At 42.1% G+C, this 25365-nt stretch overlaps 1 protein-coding gene across 5 annotated transcripts; it reads right to left on the bottom strand.

Moving 5' to 3' along the window:
- Positions 1-283: 283 nt before the first annotated feature.
- Positions 284-25353, bottom strand: PDCD11 (programmed cell death 11). Of its 5 annotated transcripts, none has more exons than XM_048946819.1 (36): positions 25251-25353; positions 24728-24845; positions 24045-24176; positions 23703-23870; positions 22657-22818; positions 21903-22026; positions 21360-21541; positions 20703-20810; positions 20033-20239; positions 19586-19710; positions 18837-18897; positions 18174-18320; positions 17795-18046; positions 17387-17530; positions 16526-16726; positions 15793-15963; positions 15191-15410; positions 13945-14097; positions 13190-13305; positions 12505-13028; positions 11951-12013; positions 11110-11206; positions 10514-10603; positions 10093-10195; positions 9390-9567; positions 8638-8694; positions 7255-7377; positions 6853-6975; positions 6456-6666; positions 5926-6048; positions 5628-5774; positions 4335-4579; positions 3532-3700; positions 3094-3247; positions 2536-2701; positions 284-1949 (listed from the first exon to the last, which is right to left on the bottom strand). In XM_048946819.1, the coding sequence occupies exons 2-36, from the start codon at positions 24833-24835 to the stop codon at positions 1778-1780; spliced, it is 5526 nt and encodes a 1841-aa protein (XP_048802776.1). In that variant the 5' UTR covers positions 24836-24845; positions 25251-25353; the 3' UTR covers positions 284-1777. The 5 variants fall into 5 exon arrangements, with proteins under 5 accessions (XP_048802776.1, XP_048802777.1, XP_048802780.1 ...); XM_048946820.1 differs by having other exon boundaries at positions 25241-25303; XM_048946823.1 differs by having other exon boundaries at positions 25256-25296.
- Between the last annotated feature and the right edge of the window lie 12 nt (positions 25354-25365).

Genomic DNA, 25365 nt, shown 5'->3' with positions numbered 1-25365 from the left:
AGTTGCACTGTTAAAAAAAAAAAAAAAAAAAAAAAGAATAGCAGCAGCTGCTACTGGATGTTGCAAGAAAGTATTGTCCTTTTCTAGAAGAGCATTAAGCATGAGTCCAGCACCCTGCAGCCCCTGGGGATAAGCAGTAGAACAACTTGTTTTTAGATCCCATTGGATTTGGGAATTAACTGAACACTTAACTAGTCAGCCTTGCCCATGCTGGGCACCCAGAGAGGCAAAAGGGCTGAGTCCTGCAGAACTCTGGTTTCAAGTTCAGAGCACCTACAACGAATGAGATTATTCAAGTTTATTGTTTCAAACTCGGACAACCACTTGCCAGTGTCCACACTGGATAATCACCTCTTTGCACCCCCTGCTTTTTCCCCTCACTTTCAGTTCTCTGTCTATAAAAAACCCATCATATCATCCACATCTTATTGGAGAAATACAAGACCAAGGATAAGACACCAATACCAGCGATAGTGTATCAAAGATAGTTGGCTTTTTCTATGCAGAAGGTTAGCTGGGGATTTTTTTTTCCAGCATAGAAAAAACACTCTTTTCAACTTCAATGAAGTATCTTAAAAGATGCCCAGTACTGAAAATCACTGACTTTTTCTGTCATCAGACACGGGCAATTTGTTACAGGATGGTTGTTATCGTGGGATCCCTTCTAACTGGACATTGTATGCTTTGAAAGTACAAGTTTTTTCAGCCAAAAAGGCCAAGAACATCCTGGGATATATTAGGAAAGACCTTATCTGAAGGCTAAATGAAGTAATTCTTCCCTTCTATTCTGCCATGGTGAGTCATCTGGGGTGATGTGTCCAGTGCTGGGTTCCCCAATACAGAGAAGCAGTCACTGGGCTTACCAGAGTGAATCCTCCAAAGGAACAGGAAGATGGCAACAGGACTAGAGAGCATCCATCATACAAAGAGAGGCTGAGAGCTGGAGCCTTCAGCCTGAAGAAGAAAAGGCTCAAGCCAAATCTTATCCATGTGTGTAAATACTTGTCAGGAGAGCATTAAAAAAAAAAAAAAAAAAAAAAAAAGTAGAACCAGACTATTTTTAGTGGTGCTCTGGGACAGTACAAGAGAAAATGGGCACATATTGAAATATGAGATATTCTATTTAAATGTAAGAAAATACCCTCATTTTACTTTTTCCTTTTTTTTTTTTTTTTTTTAATCTGTGAACATAGTCAAACACCAGAACAGGTTGCCAGAGAGTCTGTGGCATCTCCATCCTTGGAACTGGATGCAGCCCCAGGCAACCTACTCTAGCTGACCCTGCTTTGAGCAAGGGTTTGAACCAGATAATTTCCAGCAGTCACTCCCGACCTCATCCACACCACAATTCCACATTGCTCTGTCAATTGTTAGAAGCATGAAAGAACTTCAGGTTAATCAAAGTATCAAAAAAAGTGAAAGGCAAGATTCTTCTCTGCTATCTTGCCAGAGAAAGAAATCATTAACACACTGTACCTAAACACAGTGAACCACAACAGCACCATTTCCATAGGAATGCAGACCAGGTAGGAGCGATGTTTATATTGATTATAAAACAATCTGTACATAAAACTGTCTTTAGTCATCAACAAAGATTATTTGTAACATTCAGACAAAGCTGGAAACATCCGTAAGCTTTAGATTCTTTGATCTGTCTACTTCAATTTGGTCATAGACCAATACTCTTCAGAAATTCACTGTCCATGGAAACTCCACACCTCTCAGTTCCCACTTTGCAATGGAGAGTGGAATCTCTCTGCTTTTACTTGTGCTGTGTTTAGGTGTCAGCAAGGGAACTCTTGGCCTCTACATACTCCAGTGCTGCTGTCTTAACAGCCATGACAGTTTCTGTTGTACCATACTTCTTTTCATAATCCAGGTAGCGCTTAAAGAAGAATTTCATCTTCTTTGGTGCTAAGTTCAGGTGTATGACCCTCTCAAAGATGTCCCTGCAAGAAACCGAAGTGATTCAGATTGCTATGTTGGTGACAGCACTCAACACAAGCCCTGTACATTGAGCAAAGCACAGAAACTCATAGGAGACACAACCTAATGCCTCGAGAAAGAGGTTCATGAGAACTGGTGATAGCCTCAAAGCAGAAGCCTTCTTCATTAGACAGCTTACACTAAGATCCAGCCATTGTATTTGACCCGATGTTCATGAAATGCCTGCAGCTGGATCTACAGCGTGAGAAGCTGAACTTCCTTTTGTCATCTCAGCAAAAAAGAGACCATTCTCCTTAGTTTCATGCTACAAGAGATAAAAGGGCTGAACCTTACTGAAAGCCCTCTAGTTTTTGTTCTGCAGGTCACTCCTTACTATTAATCACTAACTCTGCCATGCAGATCTCCTTGGAGTCTTCCCAGACCTGGGGAGGACAAGCTTTTGCTGTTTTCTTTCTCTATGAGATACAAATTCTCCTTTGCTCTGGGAGGCCCTTGGCAGTACCATGTTGCAAGGCACTTGCACTCTTTTCAGGTGTTACCCTAAGCACTATACTGTCCTTTTTCCCAGCCACCTATAGCACAACTCACCGTACTTCCTTCTGGCTGCCTTGTTTAATCATGATGTCCATGTAGATGGACCAGATATCTGTTCGCTTTGGGTAGCTGTTGAGGGTGCTCTCAAAAAGGGCCTTGGCATGTTCTGGGTCACCAAAACGGAACTCCAACTGTGCAAACCTTGAAATGACATCCACATCTGGAACAAGTAATGACATGTTAGGGGATCACAGCAGCCCTCTTGCCTACAAAGGGACACAAATTGAGTTATAATTACACAGAAATGACAAGCACAGAGACAGCATCATCTCTGTTCAGAGATGAGTGTAAAGTGATTCTGGTCCAAGGTGGAGGGTCAGAGTGAAGGAGCTGCAATTTAACTTTTGTTTGTTTTACAACAGGCTTTACTATTGTTATCCAGGCTGAAATTTCCCCTCCCCTTACAGTCAAGGAAAGCAGATTCAACACTATCTGGCTGCAGTTTTCACTTATTATAATCACTGCCACATGCAGACACATGCAGAAGGCAGCCCATCTACTGGAGATCTATAAAAGCATAAGTCCAAGTGATGATTGGCAACGAGTGCTTACGTTCTTTGGTGGGCAGAGCCTTGAGAGCACGCTCCAAAAGCCTGTGTGTAGCTTCAGTCTGGCCTTGCTTCAGGAGGAAAGAGGCATACTTCAGCCACACTGATTTTTCCTGACGGAAACGCCTCAGCATTGTGTGATACAATTCTTCTGCTTGCTGGAATGGCAAAGTTGGGTTAGATCACACAGATTCATAACAAAGCCCTATAGCTCATTAAACTCTCGCTCATGAAACTCTTGTTCCTGGCCCAGGTGTCTCTGAACATTTGTGAGAAGTAAGTACCAATAGTTCTTCGTCTGATGCCAACAACAACTATTAATCCCAGCTAGGAACAGGACAGGGCTAACATCAGAGAACCAGAAGCTTACACAGCCAGGGCTGGTGGTTTACTGACATGACAGAACAGGATAGTTGCCCGGGAAGTGCTTGCACAATCTCACCTTGTACTTCTCAGAACTGGCATAGATATCACACAGATGCTGGAAGACTTTCAGAGGTTCATTGTACTGAACAGCTCTCTCAAAGACCTTCATCAGTGTCTCCTCAGTACCATACATATTCTCCAAGTTTAGAAGAGCAACCCAGACATTCAGCTTCTCTTGTTCTTCCCTTAAAGCAGATACGAACAAGAACATACAGCCTTTTATCAGCCTACATCAGCACATCAGCTTTTTGCAAGCCACCCAAAGACTTGCTGACTTGCATCACGTTATCAAGACAAGTGGAAAACCACTCTTAGAATAAGCACAGCAGTTGTTTCATCCTACAGCTTTTGATCACTGTTGTTTGTAACTAGAAACCACAAGGATAATTCAAGAGAACACAATGAACTTCACCATGCTGTGGAGATGCTTTAATACCCAAGGGTGTAGCCCTATGGAATGGGTAACGCGATTTTCACAGTTTATTTCATTACTTCATTTATGGACATCACAAACAGCATTACACTTTTCCAAACCCTTCCAACTGCTCAGAGGTACGTCTGTGTACTCAGTGATACCCTGGGGAGCTACTGTACCCACAAGCTGCAGCAATCCAGCTGCAGGCCAAGCGTAGTGACTCACATCATACCTTCAAAGGGCCAGCTGACAATTGCTACCATTTAATTCTTCTGAGCTCGCTGAAACAGAGCTTCCCACTTCACATGCACACAACACACTGATGGCGCTACCAGCGTTCTTCTTCCAGCACCACTAATGCGCCATTAATTATTCTGTGCAGCAAAGAAAAGCTCCACTATTACCTGAAACAGATTGTTTTAAGTGCTCTCTCTGCCACAGCTCTGGCCTTCTCAATCTCAGTAGCCTGGAGGTGGAAAGCCATATACTGCAGCCAGAGGATGGAGCTGTTGGGACTACTCAGCACCAGACGGTCAAAATCATCTGCTGATTGGGGCTGACGACTCGGGTCCATCAGGGCTGCCTCTAATTTGCATAGCTCTTTCTCCTTCTTCTGCTTCTCCAGCTCCTTCTCCTTCTTTGTTTGTTTCTTTTGATGAAGGATAGGGAAAGAATAGATACTGTATGTCAGAATAGGCAGGCCCAGCTAAAGCACAGCCAGACCCCAATATGTCCAAGGCTAGGCAGGTTTCTCAAGAAGGGGCCAAAAGGGGCCAATTTTTTTACAGGGAGGAGGAGAACGACACCCTTACCCTCCACACAAACATAGTTCATAGCTCCAAAAAAAAAAAAGAGCTACATTAAATCTGATTTCTTTAAATGAAATACATCAAGGGCTGACAGCGCTTCATTAGCCTTGCATCCCAACTGCAGGATCCACACTTTCACATCCACCTTTGCTTTTCTTCTTTAACCTCAACCCCTCAGGCTGGCATTCGCCACCATCTTCCACTCTAAAGATCCAGGACACATGGGGAGAAATTGTGCAAGTCTGGGGTACGTTGCTGGATCACCAGGGTGACTCAGGTCTAAACTAGAAATAAATAACAGCATAATTCTCAGTACAAGGCAACTACACCTTAGGCAAAGTATCTGCCATATGTAGCCTCTGAAGAGGTAAGTTTTGAGGGACAGGAAATCCTGAAGAGTAAATATGAAAGCATTTCATGAGCTTGTTTCCAATTTTGCTGGATTGCTCATACTGAAACAGCCTCCTAAAAAAAAAAAAAATCTTAATCACAGTATAAAGAAGCACTTTTTTGTATCCTAAGAGGGCTGTAATTTGACAACATTTTCCATCTCCAGGCTTTCCTCTAAATTTAGAGCAATATTTTTTAAAAAAAAAAAAAAAAGATGAAATCAAGAACAAGTATTTTAACTTCATTAAAGTGTTTGATCATATATATATATTTTTTACATGTCTATGTGAGAATCCCTATTTTTCTTCTCCGCTTCAGAGATTACCTGCTGCTAAACCCAGCACTCGGTGTAGGTAAGGAATTTCTGTATTAGTCACCAGAGATCATCCTTTGGGTTAAGAGGCTTTGCTCCCAGACAATCAGACATGGAAATATGAAGACAACACGTGATGGCCACCATGTGGCGCCTCCTGTGCAGGTGATACCAGCACACAGTACCTTAGACTGCAGATTTTCCTCCTCCTCCTCACTCTCTGAGCTCTCTTCCTTCTGATTCAGTACAGGCACTTCCAGTGCATTTATGTCCTCATCCCAGGTGAAGCCTGTGGAAACTTGCAGCCTGGGAAATGCACCACATTTCTTTATCTGCTTGGAGGAAAACAGAGCACATTCTAGGTTTTAATCTTAAGATTTTACACTGAAATCAGAGACAGATGCTGGTTGTTTGGTAGGCCTACTGTGACAGCCTACCATTGGCTTCTCCCACTTGCAAACAGCTCTCCTTCCAACTTCTCACCTTAGATTTCTCCTCAGCTGCCTCTCCCTCCTGGTCACCATCCTCTTCTTCCCGATAATACACTTCAATTCCACTGTCATTTTCATCTGCTGGAGAAAGCTTCCTTTTTTTTGGCTTTGCTTCCTGCAACGAAGGAAATGAGCACATGGTGAACGAAGACAGCTGGAGTCTTATAGACAATGGTCTTATAGACAATTCTGAAGCCACAGTAATGAGTCTGGCGGCAGAGAAAGGACAGTGCCCTGGCACAACTTCCCCCACTGTGCTCTCATATAATAGAAACGAATAAAATCATGCTCACCTACATCTGTTGGCAAAATCAATATTACAGCTCACACAAGCAACATAGATGGGCTGCTTATTCAGTAAACTCCAGTAAACTCCAAACTGTAAAGTTTCTCATCTTTACAGATCTCCAATGAAATTTAATAATTTTTTTCCCCTGCTTGAATTCCCGACCCCAGAGGACCTTCAGTCATTATCTGGGCTAAACAAGTCCTTTAGCATACCCTGAGCAATCACATCCATACCTGCTCACTCTCAGAATTCACTCTTCTCTGTTTTCTCTTCCTCTTAACCTTTTCCTTCTTCTCCTTGTTATCTTCTTCTCTTTTCTCTTCCTCTCTTTTCTCTTCCTCTGCACCATAGCGTGGTAAGCCTAGGGATTCAGGCAAGACGCTTGGCATCTCAGTGTCCTCAGGCAGGAGAGAGAGCTCAACATGATTTTCGTTTTTATTTACACTTCAGAGCGTTGCCAGGAGCAATGAGAGAGAAGAAAATAATCATAAAAACATTTAAGATGACTGCAATTATCTGAGCTACTCCCAATAATCTTCTGACATTTTACTGTTCCTCCTTCTATTCCCACTTCCTACCTCATCTCCCTCCTACTAATTAAGAGCCCTTTTTCAAGAATCTTGGACTTACTCAAGGACCTTGGCAGTGAGCAGCTTTCCCTCTGGCAGGTATTTCTCATATAAGGAGTGTTTCTGTACAAAGTAAGGGGAAACATTCTGGAACAGAATTCGGCCCAGAAGAGAAGCAGACAAGCTGAGAAGAAGAAAACACGTAAATAAATGGCCCATAACAGAAGAGAAAAAGCAAAATGACTCTATCTGTGGAACCACAAGTTCTGTACAGTATCACTCAAGCTTTCTATATTTCAATTTCACAGGCTCAGGAATGTAGCAGTAAATTTAATCTCAGAAATCAGAATGTCATTTTGCAACATAAAACTACATCTGACACCCCCTTAAAGACTCCAGAACCGTACATACAGAGGTTGCCAAGACCCCCCACTTCCCAGTATATTTTTATTTTGCTGCTCACCCAAAGAATACACCTGAGGGAGTAACTGATTTGACATAGCCTCTCAATAGCTGGCCTTTTTTAACATCCTTAATACTTGTTATTTCAGCGTCCTCCACTTTGCTGCTGTTCTTGGGGTTTAATCTAGAAGAAAAGAGAGGTAAGAAAGTAAAGCACTCATTCATCTGAGAGTACCACATTCTGCTCTAGGTATTAAGCAAAGAAATTGGCATTAAGAACAGCTAGTATGTTCTGGAAAACATACCAGAAAAACATCTTTCACTTAATTCAAATGCACTGATTGGCTATCTGCATCTTTGCCAAGTTACACATAGCATTAGAGAACAGATGTGGTGCTGTAGATAGAGTCAAACAGAACAAATTTGGGGCACCACAATTTAAATAGGATATAAAACTGTAACAGAATGTCCAAAGGAGGGCAACAAAGATAATGAAGGGTCTACAGGGCAGGATGTATGAGGAGCACCTAGGTCAGTTGGTTTGTTCAACTTCCTTATGGGGGGAGCAGAGGAGCAGGCACTGATCTCTGCTCTCTGGTGACAGGAACAGAACTGAAAGGAATGGTATGAAGCTGGGCCAAGAGAGGTCAGGCTGGGAGCAGAGAAAGGCTCCTCACTCAGAGGTGGTCAGGCACCAGAACAGGCTCTTCGGGGCAGCAGTCACAGCACCAAGCTGACAGCAGCACTGTTTGGACAACATTCGAGGACACAGAATTTGAATTTTGGGAGGTCTTATGTGGAGCCAGAAGCTGGATGCAATAATCCTTGTGGACCACTTCCATCTCAGGATATTCTATAATTCTATGAATAGATCAGCATGGCTTACTCTGACACTAAAAAAAAAAAATGTAAAATGCAAAATGCAGTCTGAAGTTTTGTGCAAGAATGGCCGTGGTTGTTGTTTTTTTTTTTCCTCTCCTGCTTTGTTCTTAAGATAGTTCATTCCAACACAGTTTGCATACTTTTGATGTACAGAGAAGACAACACAAGAGGCTCAGTTTTTACAGAAGGCATTTAGCACACTCTGTTCTTTACCCAAAATGGTTAAAATGCAGCTGAACACTGAAAGTAACATATTTGAATTGCAAATTCCAGGAAGGAACTTTTTCTTTCTTCCTAAACAAAAATAGTTGTCAAATCAAATCTATAAACAGTGAGAAATAAAAATGCCACCTGAACACTTTTTATCAGCTCTACATTAAACGTCAGACATTGCAGCCTTGTTGATATACAGGAAACAAGACTCATCCTTTACAGAAAATAAATAAATGTAGCTCTTGTCTTCTGAACACTTCACAATGAACTATACAAAGCAACAGTAACTGGATTTCACATCTTTTTTTTCCCTCACTGGTAGGAGATGGTTTGAAGGGAAGAGACCAACCTGGACTGCCGAAGAGATAACTGGATTTTGCCATTCTCATTGGAGAGGATGTAACATCTGCATAGGAGAATGAAGGGAGGAAACAAAGGGATTATTTGTTACCTTTAAAGGCACACATGGAAACAGATATTTTCACCAGTACAATGAAGCTCCAGATGGAAAAAAATACTCTGTCCCTTAGAGTACTCATTGCCTAACACAAAGCAGCATGACAGAAAAGTTCATGACACTGTCTGAAGGGCATTTTGAAACAAGTCTATTTGCTGCACCTAGTCTCTATTAGACACATAAAAGAACTGACGATTGTTACAGCTGAATTACTTGACTTGTTTCACCCTCCAGCATTCCCAACAAGTTTGTGCGGTAGAGAAAGGCTATTACTCAAACATTATAAATTAAAGGCAACTGGTTTGCCAAATAGCACACAGAACTATATCAGAGCTGGGATAACTGATCTCCCTCAACCCCATCATCAGCTTAACCAGAAGATTATCTTCTCTCAAATGACAGTCCAAGAAGGCAATCAAAAGGGGCTTTCTCATTCCTGAAAAGTGATGTTTCAGCCAAACACATATGAGGTTATAGCCTTCTCTTCTAAACAGACAACCCAAAAAGTAAGCATTACATCTTAGCAACAAGCTGAACCTTACAGATCTATCATTATCTTATGGTAGTGAAAAAACTGTCACCAGATAGGAATATATTTCTAAGGCTTGTTGCTCGAAAAACAAAGAACAACAAAAGTTACTGACCTGACAACTTTGCCAATTTTGAAGTCACTCAGAGGATTCTCTGTGTATTTATCGCTTAGGTGAAAGATACTGACTTTGCCAGTCTTCCCACCTGGCAGAGTGATGGTCAAACCAATGTGAGGAATCATTTTTGCTACCACGCCTACAGTGTTGGTACCTGGTTCCAGTGACTGAATTCCTGGAAAGGGCAAAGGAAGGAAAAGTCCTCATAATACTCTGAAAGCATGTAACAAAAGTAACGGGGCTACTGAGCCAGTTAGGCTGGTTTTAGTTGCATAGGTCACACACCAAACCCACTAGCTTCTGGCAAGGTGCAGTCTGTGCTCTCTCAGTCTACAGCAACAAGCTCGTCATGAGAGCAGAGATGAGATCCTTAACTGCACAGTTACAACATTCAGAATAACTTAGAGATATTGGCAGATGTACCACCTCATTTTTGTGGTCAGAAAGGAATATATTCATATGTGCTTCAGATAGGATTTCTGTCTGAGACAGCAGGTAAGCAGTTCCTCAAAGATTTGACACCTCTCGCCTCGCACACTGCTACATCTGGGTCGGGGTCCAAGGGGTTAGCTCCATTTTACAAGGAGCTACAGCTCGGCTCTCAAGTGTAATAGCTTCCTTCACTGAGGAGGTCAGTGAAGGTCCAATTCTCAGGAAAGCATTATATTTACTTGTGTCCTGTTGTTAAGGCTCCACTTACCTGTGAGTGACAAGAAGAGGTTTGTTTCGGTGGCATCTGTTCCAGTCACTGTAGCAGATAACGCCTGGCCATTTTTGAAGTTCTTTTCTGGATGTTTTAAGACCTGAAAGGGAAGACAGATTTCCACCTATGCCAGAAAAGAAGCTTTGCACAGCATTGACTTGTGTACACTCCTATGAAGCTTTAAAGTTTTCAAACGCGTCTTTGATGCGTTCCCATGACAGATAGCTCAGCTTTCCCCCAGTGGCTCAGTAAACCCAGACTGAACGAGCTTCAGGCATCATACTCATCACTGAGGGCAGTTATGCCTGAAGGGCATGTCACTGCACTGAGCTCACATGGATGTCAGAAGTGTCAATGGCAGTCACCTGCAGACATACAAAGAAGAAAATTGTGTAGCTTATCTGTAATAGCCTCTTACCTTGGTGTTCAGAGACAGCAGCAGACGAGGAACTCTTCCTCGAATCTCAGGGGTCACTTCTACCTCCAGCCAGTTTTTCAGGATATTATACTGAAAAGACAGTAAACAGCCAAAAACAGCATGAGACCTTTGGTGAATGACACCCCTTCTTCAGTGGGCTCACTAATTTTCAAGGCTAGAAAGGAATACTTAAGCCTTAGCGCCTGCATCAAACAAAAACGGTTATTTCAGATCCATTCTTAATGCTGCTGTGATTCACATGCAAGCACACAGAAAGGATCAGCAGTGAGCATACTTAGTGCTGGTGGCATAAATAATTTATCAAAGGCTGTTTTGCTAGATCGCAGGGAATGAAGCATCTGCTGGCAACAAACCAGCATGTTTAAGACCACCAGTCAACTCAATTCTCTCAAATATAGAAAAGTGCGCCTTCTCTCTAGTCTTCTCATAAGACACTATGCTTTGCAGGGCCACTCTCGTGGTCAATTAAGAGTCTGGTAGTGTCAGTTTGTTCATAGGTTTAAGCTAAAGCCTCTGGGGTTACCTCCACCTGCTGTCTCCTCCTAGCACACTTCTTAGGAAGACTCTGACCTCACCTTCCTCACAAAACAGGTGACTGTCTGTCCAACGTTGTAGGGTCCAAGTTTCTCATGGGTGTCATCTCTCACTGTTTCAACTTTCCCTTCTATTTCACTGTTCACAAATAAAGAAAGAGGATACTGGTTAGGAGTTTTGGTCCTAGCAATGCAGATAGGAATTAGAAACCCAAGAAACTGTGGCAAGTTAATGTTAGTGTGACAATTTCTTTGGGCTTAAGAGGGGAAATCTTTTCAATATGATGGGACATACCATGATTCAGACTGGCAGCACAAGGACATTAAAAGGACATGGTGTACATTTGTATGGGAACTGCTGAGTCACGGCCTGAACCTCTGATTGATCACCTGAGGTGAGCCATGAGTCAGCCAGAGGAGCACAGGTGAAGGCAATTCACCTGTGCTGCCGGAAGGGGTGGAGCCAGGCTCCACCCCTCCTGGACCTATTTAAGAGCTGGCTACCAGAGGGGAAGGATCTCTTCTGGAGATCCTCCTCTTTGATATCTTCTAGTGAGCTCAACCCAAGGGTAAGCTCTTCTACTTATTCTCTTTTGTGATCCCTGTTTGCTGTGCCTTACTCTTTTGATTATATTGCAATTATAACATCTTGGTTATACATATTGCAATTATAACATCTTGGTTATACAACATTTCACAGCATACAGTTAACAGATCTAAGTTAGGGTGAAAAAATGAGCAAGATGTTATGCTATACTGTGCATAAAGCTCCTTACTACTGAATGGGTGAGCTCATTCCCAAAAGGAATGTAACAATACAGGGAAGCTACATGGATACAAGGTCTGGAAAGGGTGTATAGACAATACAAAGACCAACACTTACCTTGGTCGAATGCTGAGCTCTGGAACAGACCGTGTGAAGTGTGGATGGGTGATGGGCAGGTACCTAAAGAATACAAATAGGATCAAAGTTTCTCATTACTTCACCACACCCCAGTCACCCGTACTCCCTTCTGCACTGCTGAAAAACAACTGTAAGCTCCTTAAAACTATAAAGGCCTTTCTGTTTTAGTCATCCTAGTACTATTTCAGTGGCAATTTAGGTACCCAAAGCAATTTAAGCAAATTTAATCTCTGGAACCAAGTTCTGCTTGCATTTAAGGTTTCTGCTGGACCTAAAAAAAAAATTAGACATCCTTCTTGCAATCTACACTCAAGACAAATCCAGTGACAGAGGTAGAAAGAGTTGATGCACTGCAACATGGGTCTGAGATAGAATATAACTGCAGATTTCCTGAGGTTCTCCACTACTCCAGAAAGGATAGCCACAACAGCATCTGGTAACAAAGAGAACAGCCTAGACCATTTGAATTAAAGCCATTCTTTGACCTTTCACATTCCCCTAATGTCAGTGATATTAGGTGCTTATTTTCCCACCTGTGAGTGTTCACATCTCTGGCTCCAATGACTCGGGCAGTCACCTTCTGTCCAGCTTTCAAAGTGTACGTTGGAAAAGAGTGTATGGGCACTTCATCCAGAATCTGGGATGCATGGATTGAACCCGTCAATTTGTCATCAATAGCAACTGTGACGTGGGTTGGTTTGACAGATTTAACAGTACCAGTAACGATATCACCCAGGGAAAGAGAGTGTTTCACAGCAGCAGCAAGCGTCTCCTCTAAGGCTGTCTCAGACTCTTTCCGGTCCCTTACAAAAACATTCTTCTTCGTTGGGTCTTGTACTGCTAACACAACTCCAAGATCGTTTGCCTTCACCATTTTTAAGGTTGCATAGATTCTCTGTCCCACCTTCATTTTTTCTGAGTCAAAGCGGAAGGTATCATTGAAGTGAGAGGCTATGGGGACAGCTGCCAGCCAGCCTGAGTCCAACAGAGACACGATGGCAAACTCTTCTGTGACGTGCTGCACGATGGCAGGGTGCTGGGAGTTCTTTGTGAGCCGCTAAACAGAAATGGAGATAATGACATCCCTTGCTGAGATTTTGATTCCCGTTACTCGATCTCCTGCAGCTCTAAAGGAAGGAAAAGGCCTCCCCCCACTCAAAATTCATTATTCCCCTAAGGTGTGACACAGGAACAGAAACATTAAAACTGAACACCTACTTGCTTGGCTCTTTTTTTTAAGAGTTCTTCTCGAAGAGAAACATGCACCTTGGATGCGATGGCATCCACATGAAGAACCAGTCCCTTTGCTTTCTCACCAGGAACGACTTTTTTGCCTACAAACAAGAACAAAGAGGTTGTCTCCTGATGACAGTAAAGAACTTTGAGTAACTTAGCTTGTGACATGTGGCAGGCAGGAAGGGTCACCTGTACCATCAATGAATATACAGATGATATAGTATATTCGAGAGCTTGGCTTATGTAATTACCATACTAGAGCTGAAAAGGACAGTCACCCTATCCCGGGCTCACATAGGAAACTCTGGTGGAGTGGATCTCCAGAAGAGATCCTCCTGCACTGGCAGTCAGCTCTTAAATGGGTCTAGGAGAGGTGGAGTCAGGCTCCACCCCTTCCTGCAGCACAGGTGAATTGCCTTCATCTGTGCTCCCATGGCTGACTCATTGCTTGCCTCAGGTGATCAATCAGAGGTTCAGGCCATGATTCAGCAGCCCCATACAGTCACCTCTGGATCAAAGTTTAACTCGTAAAAACTGCAGTGATAAAAAGACTACTTAGCTGCTAATTGTAACTAAGTTACTCAAGTGAGATAGCAGAAAGGTAAACTAAACTTTGAGTTGTCCCTGCTCTAGTTAGATCCCTACCAGGTTGATTCCTCTCCTGAATAACTAATTCCAAGATGGAGGCTTCATACTACATGAGTGAAACCCAAAGCAAGCAAAGAAAGGACCCCTACCTCCCAAGTGGTAGCGAGTAGCTGTTACAGTCCAGCCTCTGACACAGCTGCCACTGAAGAGTGCTGAGCCGTCCTCTGTCACATCCTGCACAACCAGCTGCAGCTCCTTCCCAGGCACCAGCTCACAAAAGCTCTGGGCCAAGCCAGACTCCTCTAGAAAAAGACAAGAAATATTGGCAAGTTAATTTCTTAATAAAATATTTTCACATTTCCTTAGAACAGCACAAACAAACATTTATATCCATTTATATCCTCCACAGCAGAAAACACAGTTTAGGTTCCTGGATCTGTAAAGTACAAGTAAATACAAACATGTAAATGCTATGATCTAAAGAAAGCAGAAAATTTCATGACATTAAGGATCTGATAACTCCAGAAAAAAAAAAAATACAAGTTTAGTCACTGTTTTGCTTCACTGTACATTGCAGCCATTCACCCAGGCACACAGAAAAACTCCTTCAGGACTCCCACGAGTCAGTTCTTCCAAGAGTCATTTTTCCATTAAAAAAAAAAAAAAAAAAAAAAAGAAGAAGAAAAAAAAGGAAAAACTACATGCTTACAACTCTGTTCAAACATTAGAAAAGTTTCAGAGCTTGGCACAATATTCGTATATCCATAAGCCCTGTGAAGTTTAACATCTGATTACTGAGCACAGAAATTGGGTCAGTATGCTAAGGATCTTATAATGAAAGAGCATGCAGTGCAAAAAATTAACCACTGCCAGATTCAAAGAAAACAGACAACTATTTGTATGATACAACTGTGAAATCAGTGCTACTAGATGCCCCAGTTCCTTTACTTTTAGACTGATTCATAAATCAATTACAAATTTTCACACTAAAAAAAGAAACATCCCCAATGCTGGAAAAAGGCTTTGGTCCACAGAGAATCCAATCTCACCCTGGCCTGTTTCATTTTCACCTTCACAGACTCTTTTGAGACACCCATCTACTGGTTCCGCTGCATCTTCATTACTCTTCAGGTATAGTGGCCTTAAGGTTCATCTACTTATACCCTCACTTTTCAAGTTTCAACTCCAAATCAATGTAAGAAACCTAGCAGACTCAAGTGAAAAGAGATTCTTGGTCCTGTTACAGCTCTAATTCCAGCTGGAATACAGCTCCTCTTAAAAGCCAAATCTCTGCTTGAACTTATTTCATTACAAAACGAAGTTTTCTTTTTGTTCATCTGAAGATCTTTTTTTTAAGATAAGATCCTCTTTGGCAGAACATATGCAATCTTTTACCTCTTCTCCTCAACAAGTTCTTGATTTCCTCCATCTCCTTGAAGTATTGATTCAGCAGTGAAAAGCTCTCTGCAGCTGAATCACCAGAGCTGCACTCTGACACCTTCAGATTGAGGAGCACACGCTGCTTCTCCTCATCAATGCTCATCACCTTTGCAATTACAGTCTGTCCCACCACAAAGTGGTCCTTGGTGTCTGTCACAAACTTGTCACTCATGCTCTGTGCAGAGGAAACAAAGTGGCAAGGATTATTGGACACAGCTGCTAACTGCCAGACATTGGCGGTGCTTTTCGAGAGAAGGGTTTCAGTTAAGACTTAATGAAAATACCAAGTGAAATTAGCCAAATTAACAAAAAGCTGTCAATTAAAATGAATTACTGAAGTTACTTGAAATCTCTGATTGAATAATGTCCTTTACTTCATTTGGCAAGTGAATTAAAACGCAAACATAAGGGCAGCATTTACCACACTGTGAGGAAGCTGTCCAAACACAGGACCCCCAGTCCTACTGCTCCCTCCAACCTTGCTTAAAAACTGTTTCAGCCTTTCCTGATGATTACACCCATGCTGTTTTCTGAAGTCAAGTGAATGCACGACTTACTACTTTAGGTGCCAGTCCTGTCACACCAAAGGGGAACTCCACAAACACTCCGAAGGGCATAACCTTCCTCACATAACCAGTCAGCAGCACCCCAGGCTGGATTTCAGAGAAACTCCTCACAACTTGCTCTTCCTGTACAGCAGACATCACTGCAGACTTCCTGCACAAGATCTGAATAGACAGTTAGGAAAAACGGGAAGATGAATAAAAGGAGCCTGATGCCAGTCTCTCAATGCTGCTAGCCACTGAGCTACAGCACTTTTTACACACTAAGCAGTGCAGAAGCCTGAATTCCTGCAATTTCAGTTGTCATATTGATCTCCCTACACTAAAATTTAACAAACACTATCTCTTAAGTTACTCAGCATTAATGATGCATGCTTCATCCAGCTGAATTGAAAACTTCCTAATATTTAAGTTCCTCCTTTTGGTATAAAAACTGCAACATTTTTTCTAAGGTTACGAGAAGATTAACACTGATTTCCAGAAGCTGTTTGGGAAGCTCAGCAATTTCACAACCAAATCCTCATCTCAATGGGATTCTAGCAGCAGCAGAGCATCACTCAACCAGCAAATTATAGTAGCTCTCTAAAGCATCAATAGGCACTTCTGCTTCAACAGATTAACTAGCAAATATTTTGTTTGTTGCAGATACTCCAGATTTTTAACAGATTTATTTTTTTTTCTTGTCCTCCATCACCCTCATTTGATTTGTTGAAATAAGAAAGGATACAATACGGTCCCCCTTGTCACTCAGGCACATAACTCTGGGCAAGACATCTCCCTCTTGAAGGCAATGCCACAGGAGCTTAGAATTAGCAACAAAGTCAGAGAGGTGCACTGTAGGAAGCCAGGCTATCACATCATCTCCATCTTCTAAGATAGAAACCTCGAGCCCATTCTCATTCTTCTTCAAGATCTTCACATCAACCATCTGAAAAGAGAAGAAATAGAGTGATATAAAAACCAAAGTGCCTTTGAAGTATGCACAGGTACCAAATGATGGTTTTTGACAAGGCCTCCCAGCCATGCAAGAGAGAATCTCACATCAACAGGACTGAGCCTCAGAAGCATGCCAGCTCTGATGGTAAAACAAAAGCAATCCCCAGTTCCCAGCAAAATCAAAGACTACAGAGACTCTCTTGGTTATCACTTTCTGTCTGAAGGGTGAAGGGAATCATTTCATCACAATTTAAAAACAACTGTAAAGTTCCTACAACAGTAACATCCATAGGGTGTTGGAAGCTGTTCGTTCCACAATACAACAGGCAAGCATTTAAGAAACATTTCTCTGAAGTGCAAAATCAGCTGCTTTTGGAGTGAACATTAACAGCACCCAGAAGAAAAAGAACTTCATCAAGGAGCAAAAGTACTATTTGGCACCTCCTAGAAGACTGTCCTGTGTTTCCTTTATCCTGACCTCCGACAACACAGACCTTGTTTTTGATCTGACTGCAAAATAAGAAATGCATACTTAACGCTGGTTCCCGACCTCCAGCAGCTTTTCTTTGAAGCAGAGTTGCTCAAAGTGATTACAGATTTTTTTTAGAGAACACTTAGAGACAAAAAAAGGAATAGTCACTGAATTCAATACCTCTCCTATTTGATATTTCACTTCCTGTTTCTTCTTTGGAGTACACTCAGTTCTGCCTTCAGGAACAGGCCTGCTTGATAACCTGAAGGACAGCAAGAGTCTTCCCTGCTGGGGGTCACATTTTAAGACCATTACTTTAACAACCTATAGCAAAAACAAAACAAAAACAAATAAGGAAACCACACACCTTGGGAAAAAGAAAAAGCTATGTGAGATAGTCAAAGAAGAGCTGTCTCTTTTTCATGTTCTATTTAAATAGATGAGGCTAACTACTACCCAAACAGAAAGGTGAACACCTCTTGGTGTACTTGGTTTCTCCAAAAAAACCTCAAATCAAAGCCAACTCACAATTGCAGATTTCTCTTTTGCATCCATTCACACAAGGCTTGACATAGGTAAATTAATTACCTGGCCATCATGGAAGACTTTATCTGGACAAGATATGGGCTCTGAGCTCAGCTCATTCTTGGGTACCAGACCTTTGACATCATTGTAGAACTTCACAATGCAGCCAAATTCCCTTGCACACACCACAAAGCCATGTGTGATCAGACCTGGTTCTGCATCTTCATAACTGGAGAGGACTGGAAGCTTTGATTGCACAAGAGTTTTCTTTAAAGTAAGGAATAGCTTCTTTTCTGCAGGATTGCACTCTAATACCTACAAAAGCAGAGTAAAACAAGGTTCAAAAAGCATTCTGCCGTTCTCCAACCAACACAGCAGCTAAGTAGTCAGAATGAAATACAGCCATTTAAAGCAGCTGGAGGTCCTTTCAAGCAGCTCTCACCCGACACCTGACTTCATCTCCTACGTTGTACTTCTTCTCAGGCTGCTTCAGGATCACATCAGCAAGATGCATGGATGGCACAAGCCCTTTAATTCCATCAGCAACTTTCACATGCATCCCAATGGGTTTCAGAGACACTACTTTGCCCTAGAGACCAAAAGAGAGAAAATGATCAGTAAATTCAGCATGAAAAGTAGGCTACGCACAGGTAAGAAGCAATTTGGACACTGCACCACATACTATTACGAAATTTGACAAGCTACATAGAATGAAATCTTAGTCTAACCCACACCAAATTAATACACATTTTACACATTGCATAATGCTGTTTTACAACCTAAACAGTCTACTTCTGTAGAATTCCTATCAACTCTGGTAAACTGGAACTGTTTCCAGAGATACAACCAACACACCATGACACAAACGTAAGAATGACTGTGATTGCCCTGCCACCATTAACAAAAAGCTGAACAAAACAGAGAAAGATGAGTGAGTACCACACTTTGATATTGAAGTCCTTAGTTTTTCTTCTTACTCTACCTACCACAAGTCTGGATCAGAAATTGAATGAATATACACATTAAGCAGAAAGAAAAATGTACACTATCTAGATAATTTCTCTAAGTATAACTGCTGCATAGCATCAGTGCTTCAGGAGCTCACCTGCATGACATCCCCCGTGTGAATATCTTGGTATCGCAGGAAACGAGCTTCAATAATTTGACTAGGAAAGAGAGAGAACAAGAGGTGACCTGTCAGGCAACTTAAAAAAAAGAAAGAAAAAAGGCCAGGATGAGAAGAAACAATATCCTTTTCACTCTTCTTTTCACTTTCTCCAAAGTATCCTTTATACCACACATACCCAACACTCTACATCACCAAAGTTTTGTGCTTTACACCAAGTGACCCACCTTGCAAGACAGCACTCTGGATAAAGGTCAGGGAGGTTCACCAGTTTCCATTCCTGGTGACAACTACCAGGCATGGCTGCATGGAAAGAGGACCCATAACCTGCACTGCCTAAAGCCACAGATAGAAATAATAAGAGGGAGAAGCAAAATGGGCTGGGACTTGGAAGACCAAGGTTCAGCTTTTTGCTCAGTTACTGTCTTCTGACATGATCACAACAGAAGTCATTTAATCTCTCTGGGCTATAGCCCACCATATATATACATGTATATATATATGTATGTGTATGTTATATATACATATATGTATATATATGTGTATGTATGTGTATGTTCCTACAGTTAGGATAAGAGCAATGTGATATCCACACAACCCGACATGATACAATACAGATAAAAGCTAAAAACCTCAAATGGCAAGTTCCAGTTCCACAAAACTTTCCACACTGACCAAACCCTTCTGATCCTTCAACCAAATTTACTAGAAGAGTCTGTAAAACTTACTGCTTCAGAGATACTATGCACATCTCATCCATCAGGCTGTAGTCAATGATCCGACACTTATGCTTACATCCAGCCTTGAACGCTGCAGGTTTAAAAGATTTTCTGGTTTTTGATAGATGTTTCAACTAGAAAAACAAATGGGAATTTAGTGTTTGGAAAATGGCAACACTTGTATGGCCCTTAGCTTGAAGTAGTAGCAGCTGACAAAAATCATTCTTCTAACGCACCCTTCAGGCAGCAACTTGTACTAGCTCTTGTGCAACAACTCACTTACATCCCAACCCAAACAGGGGAGGCTGCATTTAGCCAACACCTTCCACATTATCTTGATATGTTTATTTGTCTCACAAAGAACACTAAGGTAGGAAATAAAACTTAATCTTAATTTCCTTCCCCAAGAGGCTAAGAGATCTCTGAAGGAGTTCCTTTCACTGCCCCGGTACCTACTCGTGCAAATGCAAGCATGCCATCATCAAGCTCAAAGACAGCACCAAACTGCTTGTAGAAAGCCTTCACTGTAGACTCTTCCACTACGGCCCCCATGCGATCATTGGAGAGCTGGTTTGGGGATCCTCCAGGGTGCAGGAAGGCCTGCCGCAGAGTAAGATGCACCACCTTGGAGGTGGGGTGGGTAGAGAGGATGCAGGCCTTCACCTAGAAGATGATGTTTGTTATCAGTATAACATCACTATACATACCAAACTGAAGGATGTCATATTGCTTGTGGTTTTTAGACATTACGTTTGATGCCTGAACTGTGCTCACATATGAACACGTAACATCTTCTCAGCTTCAACAGTTCCATAGATCAGGGTTTTTGTTGCATTCATTCGTTGTTTATGGCCTAGTCTGGTACCAATGCAATGAGCAGAAGACAACCACAGAACTCATTTGCCACCATTCACAAGTCTCTCATGCTTTCCAAACAAGTCTTCCATTTACCCCAGGAATGGCTATGCTCTTTACAGCCCTAAAGCAGCTATGATAATAATTCAAATGAAAGATAAGACAGAAAAGATTCCACTGAAAAACACCCTTCCTCAAAATGCTGCTGAAGAAGATAACAGATGTTGTAAGCAACATAATAATTCCAGCCAGGTTTCATCCTCTTCCTTACCACTTGGTTTGGAGAATAATTTGTGGATTTCTCTGGGTCCACATGCATGAAATCCACAATGCCAGTGAAGGAAGACAGAAAGGTCAGACTGATACCCAGTGGAGCCACCTAGAAGGGTGAAGGAAATTATATGTGAAGATGAAAAAAAAAATTAAAAAAAAAAATAATTAGGAAGTCAATTGGTTTTCAGAAGCAGAGAGCAATTCACACATTTCACAAGAAGTCACCTTGCACTAAACAAGCACATCAAAATAGGCAACTGCTAACAACTCTGTTTTCTACAGTTTTGTAAAAACAATCCTTCAGATTTTCCCCTATATTGTCCTTACTCTGAGAGTGCTGCAACAGTGCTAAATACTTTCCTAGGCATAGACCACAGAAAAAAAATCATCCTGTTCTTCTCCATGGTTTATTGCCATCTCCTGGCCAAAGCCTTTGTACTCACAGTATCAGAAGCATGGCAAAGATCAAACCTTAGGTGAAACCACCGGGAGCACCTTGCTGAAAACAGTGTCTGCTCTTTTCGTGTAACTGAACCCAAACACAGAGTTTTCCAGCTAACCAACTACCATGTCCACTTAAACCTTTACCTCTTCAGGAAGGCCCAAAAAAGAATAATGAAAAAGAAAATAACCCACAAACAAAAACACAGCTTACCTTCTGCACTCGAGCTTTTACCACCAGCCCTGGCAGTAGATTAGAGAGTGTCCAGTTCTGTTGCTCTGTTGCAATGGATGCAGAAACCTCTGATCGATCAGCAGACAAACGGACCACTCTTCCCTCATTCTTTACTTCCTCAATGAGGCAGTTCAGGCTCTGCCCTATTTTCAAGTCAGACCCTACAAAGGCAAGCCACAGCATAAATTCCCTTCCAGGAACACTAAGGAGTTCCCTCTCGTAGTTTCCTCCAAAGCTTTTTCAGAGTTCCTTCTATTTTAAGAAGCTAAAAGACCTCAACAAAGTGAGGTCTACAGCCAGCAAGGGTCAGAGGGCTTGGAACAACAACATGGTCTGGCAGAAAACAGGGAACCTAGTGGCTTTTTGCTTATCAGCCACTGCTGTTTTCAACAATTTGCAAAGACTCCATCATGTCCCAACGCTCACTGAGGAGCACTAACACCACAGACACAGTGAGCTTCAATCCCTTTCATTCTCCACATCTATTTTAACTTCAGCAGCTCTTACTGTAATACTACATACCTTTCTTGACTGCTTTGATGTAACTTCGGGCTTTCTGATGAGGAAGGAAAGCATGAGTCCCTCTGACTCCAATATCAATGAGGTAGCCATGGTCTTCTACACTAGACACAAATCCAGAGAGCAGCTGTTGGGAGGGAAGCATTGCAATTCGGTAACGTGAAGAAACAGCTGCATCTGCAGAGAATGCACCTCTGAGGAGAGATTTACCACACAAGTACTCACTTGTTTCATGAGGCCAGAGAACAGTTTTGCAGAGCAAAGAACAAATGCAACATTCTTTCTTATAGCTCACCTGACAATGGGAGTCTGAACTCTATCCTTGTCCAGCTATGTATGTATGTTTGGAGTTAATGGACAAGTAGCATGAAAATAAAAATGGAATGCTCAACTACAGCAGGTGCTCTAACTGCAGACACAAACCTGCAATCATAAAGCTGGAAACACCAAAATTAAACAACCAAGCACCTCTAAGAGATAGGCTGTTAAATAAAGAACAAACTTATGCAGAGAGAAGTAACTGCATAATTTGCCCAAATAAAAAAAATAAATAAATAAAAATCAGGTGAATGGTTTCATGGGTGACAGCCTGTAAGAACATAACCAAAATCCAATATTGCCCTCTCCTCCCAGGTCTATTCCTCTGGAGGCAGCAGCTTCCTGTTCTGTTCTGATAGCATACAAGGACAAACTGAGGAGTTCCACTCATGCACGGCAAGAAGCACCTCAAAAGGCTAGAAAGGCTGTGAATGCATACCATGCCTGATGTTAGTGCTGATGCATTCAGACCCCTGTTGACATTTTTAGGGTTGATGGACAACTTGATACTCCGACGTCCGTCGGCACTTTTCTCAACACTGGTCACAGCGCATCTGACCAACATCCCTGGAGAGTACAGGTCTGAGAGAGAATTCAAATCCTGCCCAGAAACATGATCAAAAGTAAGAAGGCGTATAAATACAACAACATTAATTCATGCAAGAAGGCCAGAAACAGTTACTGAATGAGTTTTTTGAAATAAAAATCCTATAGGAAAGTCCTCGATCTCTGACAACACTACAATAAAAGGCAGAAATATCACAAACACCACAATCTCAATATAGAGGCAGAGACATACTGGAAAGTCTGCTAAGCTTTACTTAAATAGAAATACCAGGCAGGACAGAGCCAAGATGTTGCAGCTGAGGACCAAAGTACATCTTCAGAGTGAGACACCAACCTCACCACCCTCTTTGACAAAGAAAAACATCACCACTAAGTGGCTAGCATCCAGCACTTCGCATATTCCACAACAACTTAGGGAGAGCTGACACTGGATAGACAGAGTAGGAGGTTACTCCATCCTCTTTCTTTCCAAGAAGCTGCATTATCAAGAAACTGAAAATATAGTTTGAAATAGCTGGGCTCAGAGAAAATATACATTAGCACTATGCAGCAGGACTCTGTATGCAGAAACACCACGATATTATAAGGGCCACGCTATTCTCTCCAAGCTCTCTGTGAGACACTGGCATCCTCACATCATCTTCCAACCATTTAATTAGCTTCCTCATTTAACTGCCTACAGCCAAGGATCAGTATTTAACTACAGCAGCAAAAAGAAAGCACAAATCTATCCAAGTTTAACAGGCTGTCTATGAAGTTCATGCAATATTTAACCAAGACTAAGTTGCTGCAGGCAATCAAACTTCAGCTATCTGTAAGACACCAGAAACTAGGCTCCTAAGCAAGTCTTCAGGTTGATTCTGACTTATTTTCCCCTAGGTCCCAGACAGAAATCACAGCCCTGACCCACAGTCTCACCTCCAGCAGCTCCCCTTGGGTCACTTGCTTGCTCAACAATTCACTGTAGGCATCACTGATCTGCGTGACTGGGACAAATCCCGTAAGTCCATTGGGCAAGCTGATGACAAGCTCAAAGACAGTTACCTCTTTTATACAACCAAGGAGCAGCATCCCCTCACAGAGCTCCTGGGAAAACAGAAAGAACAGCACACAGTGGTTACCTTGGCAAGTCAGTGATAATAGTATGGTAGACATCCTGAATTCCTGCTGTATGTTACAGGTTTTAATGAGGGAAAACACAAATTTTTTACCAAGGTCATTAAGGGAGAGACACACAAAATAAAACATTTATCCACAAACCTGAATTGTGAGTGGTTCAACACTAACAGCAATGTCTTTAGCAGGAGCCTTTTTGTCTGCCTTGAATTTTTTCTGCTGCCTATGATCCCCTTCGCTCCTTTTTCTTTTCTGTGTTTGTTCTTCATGGTGAATCTGAATTAGATTATAAGTAGAGAGGAAAAGAATAAAAGTAGATAACAAGATGAACACCATGTTAAGGCATAACTCTACTGTCAGGAATAAAGTTAGATGAAATCATGAGATTGGAGAAAAAATGAAATAAGCATGTTAATTTCTATAGGCCTTCATGGGAGTCTTTTAAAATATCCCCTTTTAAGCTGAGACCAATCTTTTATAAAACCGTGAATCACAGGAGCAGAGAGAAGCAGTAAAAGCAAACTGCACCATGCTCCACGGAACAGAGGAAGACCAAATTTAGTCTGTCTGCATGCAACAACTCTAGTGGAACAATGCAAGTATCTCAGCACCAGATGCTTGTACAACATCTTCTGGTAATCTTCACTGCATTTCCCTGACATCCCATTCAACATGTATCAGATAGCTGGGATCTTTAAGAGATCAGAAGCAAGGAGGATGCCAGCAGTTATCTCTTCGCAGAAGTCTTTTCTAGAGGTTACTATAGAAGTAAGGGACAGGAAGAATTTTAGGTCATATTCTGACAGTGAATGGAACTCTTGACATACATCAAACAAGTTATCCTGCTCAAACTTTGGTTTTGGTTTTTTTCCTGTTGTCTCTGTGGGCTTCTTCTGGATTCCCCCTCGAGGAAAGTTTTCTTCTATGGATGCCATACCTGCGCTTCTATAGAGCAAATGACAAAACAGAAGTTAAACATGCAGCTGTTGGACTTGTTTCTTGTTAGATCTGACATTGAAAATGTGTAAGAAAAAATCCAGATAGCTGCTTCCCAGGCGGTCAGTGAGGAAAAACAAAAAACTCACAACGTATCTGACGTTTCACTACGCTGAAGCATTACAAGGGCCATCTAAACACGTGCCTTATCGCTAATTAATCACATTTAAAGCCGTCTGTCAAATACCGAACGCCTCTTTACCTACAGAAGCGTACAATGAAAGTCCAGCGAGGCGCGGTAAGCAGCAAACACCTTCCGCAGCCACTGGCACAGACCGCACCGCTCAGCCCACAGAGACCCGGACTCCCCACCCCAGGCCCAGCCTCAAAGCCACCACTCGCACCGCTCCAAACCTCACGTGCGCCGCTCTCCGCGCGCCCCCGGAAGCGGTACTCCAGGAGAAGGTCAAATGTCAAAGGGCGGGCGGAAGCGGCGGGCCGTCCTATAGGTCGGGAGGGGGGCGTCCTG

Source organism: Lagopus muta, chromosome 5 (assembly GCF_023343835.1).
Source record: "Lagopus muta isolate bLagMut1 chromosome 5, bLagMut1 primary, whole genome shotgun sequence".
In the NCBI taxonomy this organism is placed as follows: Eukaryota; Metazoa; Chordata; class Aves; order Galliformes; family Phasianidae; genus Lagopus; species Lagopus muta.
The sequence above is the reverse complement of the archived record's forward strand: the minus strand, read 5'-3'. Positions and strand labels throughout refer to the sequence as shown.